This window comes from Brachyistius frenatus, unplaced genomic scaffold, assembly GCF_029030835.1.
Source record: "Brachyistius frenatus isolate BFR_SWC_R1_liver_20210118 unplaced genomic scaffold, ASM2903083v1 Contig_5, whole genome shotgun sequence".
Classification (NCBI taxonomy): Eukaryota; Metazoa; Chordata; class Actinopteri; family Embiotocidae; genus Brachyistius; species Brachyistius frenatus.
In genome coordinates this window covers 5813653-5817246 of record NW_027210604.1, presented here as the reverse complement: position 1 = coordinate 5817246, position 3594 = coordinate 5813653, and the positions used below count along the sequence as shown (strand labels likewise).

At 43.5% G+C, this 3594-nt stretch overlaps 1 protein-coding gene across 1 annotated transcript; it reads left to right on the top strand.

Moving 5' to 3' along the window:
- Window positions 1–966: 966 nt before the first annotated feature.
- msx2b (muscle segment homeobox 2b) lies at window positions 967–3345 on the top strand. The gene is made up of 2 exons (XM_069722416.1): window positions 967–1449; window positions 1925–3345. The coding sequence occupies exons 1-2, from the start codon at window positions 1062–1064 to the stop codon at window positions 2377–2379; spliced, it is 843 nt and encodes a 280-aa protein (XP_069578517.1). The 5' UTR covers window positions 967–1061; the 3' UTR covers window positions 2380–3345.
- The last annotated feature ends 249 nt before the right edge of the window (window positions 3346–3594 follow it).

Below are 3594 nucleotides of genomic sequence, written 5' to 3'. Positions count from 1 at the left end.
CAGTCTCATGAGGTTAGAGTTAGAGCTAATCCATTACTGAAGCTTAACATGTGATAATGCCGTGCACAGCCAGTAGGCGATTTTTAGCAAAGATGAGAGAGGATTGCCTTTTCCCTTGTTAGGATAATGACCAAAATGCAGCCTCCTTGTCAACCTGCCATCCCGACATCTTCATCCACTCGTACAGAGAGAGTGAGGGTGGTAGAGAGGTTGTTTATTTAGCCAATGTGTCGATCCAGTGTGCCTGAATCATTGATCCTTCATCAGACTGAGGTTTGTGCAAGTTAGAGGCACAAATAAATGGCCCCATTAGGTCATCCATCCTGGGTAGAAACTAAGATCACACTGGGCACAGTTGTAATTTTTGCAGCCCATTTTACCGAAATCCTTTATTAAACCAACAAGCCAACATGAGGGAAAACTCTGTTGTTAAATTAAACAAAAAGCTTGATTTACGTCGAATTTAATTAAGCTAAAAATCTGTAAAACCCATCTGGAAAATGTCACTTGGTCACATTTACAATACCGAACAACTGTTAGTAGAAAGCTCGGGCAAATGACACAATTCGTCACAATAGTTGTTTTTGTATTATTTTGTATTGGTTTGGATCAATTTAAATACAAATGTGTTGCCTTCAACAATCCATTTAACCTTGTAAATCAGGGAATCTAAAAAATAAAAACAATGTTGACAATGACACCCTGATGCACAGTGGTTTGGTCACCAACACATACGTGTACTATTACCAGCACTAATACTAAAACTATTATCAATAACAATAATGATTATTTGAGGAGTCTGTTGCACTGCACTACTCAAAAGACAACACAGGAAACGTCAGTATCCGACTGTCCCTGAAAGCAGCATGTGCTCACTCGAAACACTTTGGGCGGCAGTGATTGGTCAAAGTTGAGTCGTGTCAACGTGCTGCGTCTACATACTCCCACATATGACATGACAGCTCACAACATTGCGCTCACCGGGACGAGTTTCTGGCTGACCTGTGACTGCTCTGTCCGCGCGGGGTTCACCTGTTTTTCGGAGGAGACCTGGAGGAGAGATGGCCTCCCAGGAGACTTTTAACGACCTGGGGAACAGTTCGTCCGAGGAGGACAGTAACCGCGCGGACTTGACTGAGGGGTCGGGGGAAGAGAAGACACCTCCGGCGGTGCGACGGCATCACCCGTTCAGCGTGGAGGCGCTCATGTCCGGGAGAAAGACGGACAGCCGCGGCGGAGAGTCCGGCTGCTGTAAACCGAAGGGAAGTTCGGTGTCGGTGACCCCGTCAGCTTTAAACTCTCTGTATCTGTGTCGGGAGACGTGCAGCTCTCCAGCGGGAAGTCGGACGAGCTTAACGGCTGCGCCCTCATCGCCGGTAAAATCGGAGGCATCAGAGCCAGAGGACTGCGCACCCTGGGTGACCAGCAGCGCGTTTTCCGCACAACCTCGTAGGTTTCTCTTTTTGTTTTATATTAAGCATCATTCAAATTAGCCTATTTTGTTGTTGTTGTTGTTGTTGTTTTCGTCCGCATTCTTTCTCCTAGGTAGGCTATTATCCTGTTGCGTAAGGTAGCCTATCAAATAAGTTGTAACATGCCATGTAGCCTAAATAGGGATGAAGAGGACAACTCATCAGGTTTTAGACACGCAGTACTGGAAAATGTTTCTCTACAAGCTGTGCCGCAATGATGTCTCCTGATGGACAGTTATTTAACCAAAACAAGGAAGTAGATTAAAGGGCAACTTGATGGCTGATAATAATGTTGTGGGTCAAAATATGTGATATTAATGAAACGTAGCCCTTAAGATGAGGGTATGTCCCGTTATCGGTGTTTTAATTTATGTTAAACTAATGTTGCCATATTTAGTTCTCATCGTCATTCAAAAAAAAAAAAAAAAATCTCCATCGGTCCTTCCTTTCAGGTCCTTCCTGTCAACTGAGGAAACACAAGACCAACCGAAAGCCCCGCACTCCCTTCACCACCTCTCAGCTCCTGGCTCTGGAGAGGAAGTTCAGGCAGAAGCAGTACCTCTCCATCGCAGAGCGAGCCGAGTTCTCCTCCTCGCTGACTCTGACAGAGACCCAGGTGAAGATCTGGTTCCAGAATCGTAGGGCGAAAGCCAAGAGGCTCCAAGAGGCCGAGCTTGAGAAACTCAAGATGGCCGCAGACGCCAAGACGGCAGCGGTGGCGGCGGCTGCCGCTGGAGCTTTACACCCCGGCTTTACGTTACCACTGTCGCTCGGCGCCATGTCACTCTACGGACAGTCGTACTCTGCCTATCACCACCACCACCACCACCACAGACCCATACTGCCCATTTCACCGCTCGGACTGTACGCTGCTCCTCTGGGCTACAGCATGTACCACCTATCATAAAAAAAAAAAAAAAAATGGAAATATCACTGACTCTGCTGAAGCGTGTTTCAGTATGTTTGCGAGGATTCCCAATAATGGACATGAAGGATGTGCGTGTGTAATATATCTACTGCACAAGAAGTGTTTCAACCAACTTTCTGAGCCCTTCAAGTCCATTTTAAAATCAATTTTCTTTTTCCCCCAGCGAGGATAAAAAAAAAAAGAACAAACAACTCTTTTTTTGGACTTCCTGTTTACATTATCTATATGAGGAGGGTGTTACTGTCCAGCTGTTTATACTCTTCACTTGTTTACTTCTGCAATAATTGAGCTGGGCGAGGACTTGCACTGGGCACCAGTACACAGACTGCGACTTTTCTGCCAAACGTTGCTACAAATCACACACAGCACCTCGTGTTGAAAAGGGCCTTAATATCAAGACACTTTGTACACTTGTTTAGATGAATGGGTGCTTCTGCAACTCAGGCCAGATATAACATATCACTTAAGCAATTTTTGAGTTTCAATTCTAATAAAAAGTGTCTTGAAAAACTGTCAAATTCAGGTTCGTGGTGTCTTCGAGGAAACAAAAGGTTTAACCCTCTAATATGCATCACAATGAAAACTTTATCTTATTAAAACTTTGTTAATGTTTCATCTCTGAGCAATAAAAGCATTTTCATCACTCCCTCACTTCTTTACAACACATGTATACAGCGTAAACATATTTATTCACTTTGAACTACAATGCTGGAAATGTATGAGTGCCTCATGTTGTGTATTTATGATAGATAATGAGAATATGGTACAAAAGTTCAGACCAAATGTGTATTTATATTGTTCTTCCTGAACGTCCCTTTGAAAGGGCCTATATCGTGCTATGCAGTTTATATACGTGTATATTTTTCCACATCCATGTTTTATCACTCAAATGAGAAATTAAAGCCTTTTAGACCTTTTCCTTTAAAGAACTGACATTTAATTTTATGTGTGAAAAAATAAAGTAGCAAAATGTAAACTTGTGCATCTATATGAAGTGAAGTTATTTACGAGTGAAACCGGCGAGCTGTTGCTCTTGTTCTTCCTGTCGAGGCTGTTTTCAGATACAGCTGCTCTTTGTCTGCCAACGTGCATGTGTGGTTTAATCCCATGTCTGTTTCTCCCATCAAACCGTGGTCACTTCAAGGCAATGTTTGACAAACCATAAAATGACAGCCATAAATTATCCAACTTCAC

Coding starts and splice junctions, on each gene's coding strand:
- msx2b (XM_069722416.1), top strand. CDS start 1,062: ATGGCCTCCCAGGAGACTTTTAACGACCTGGGGAACAGTTCGTCCGAG. Junction 1,450..1,924: donor CGCGTTTTCCGCACAACCTC/GTAGGTTTCTCT, acceptor CCTTCCTTTCAG/GTCCTTCCTGTCAACTGAGG.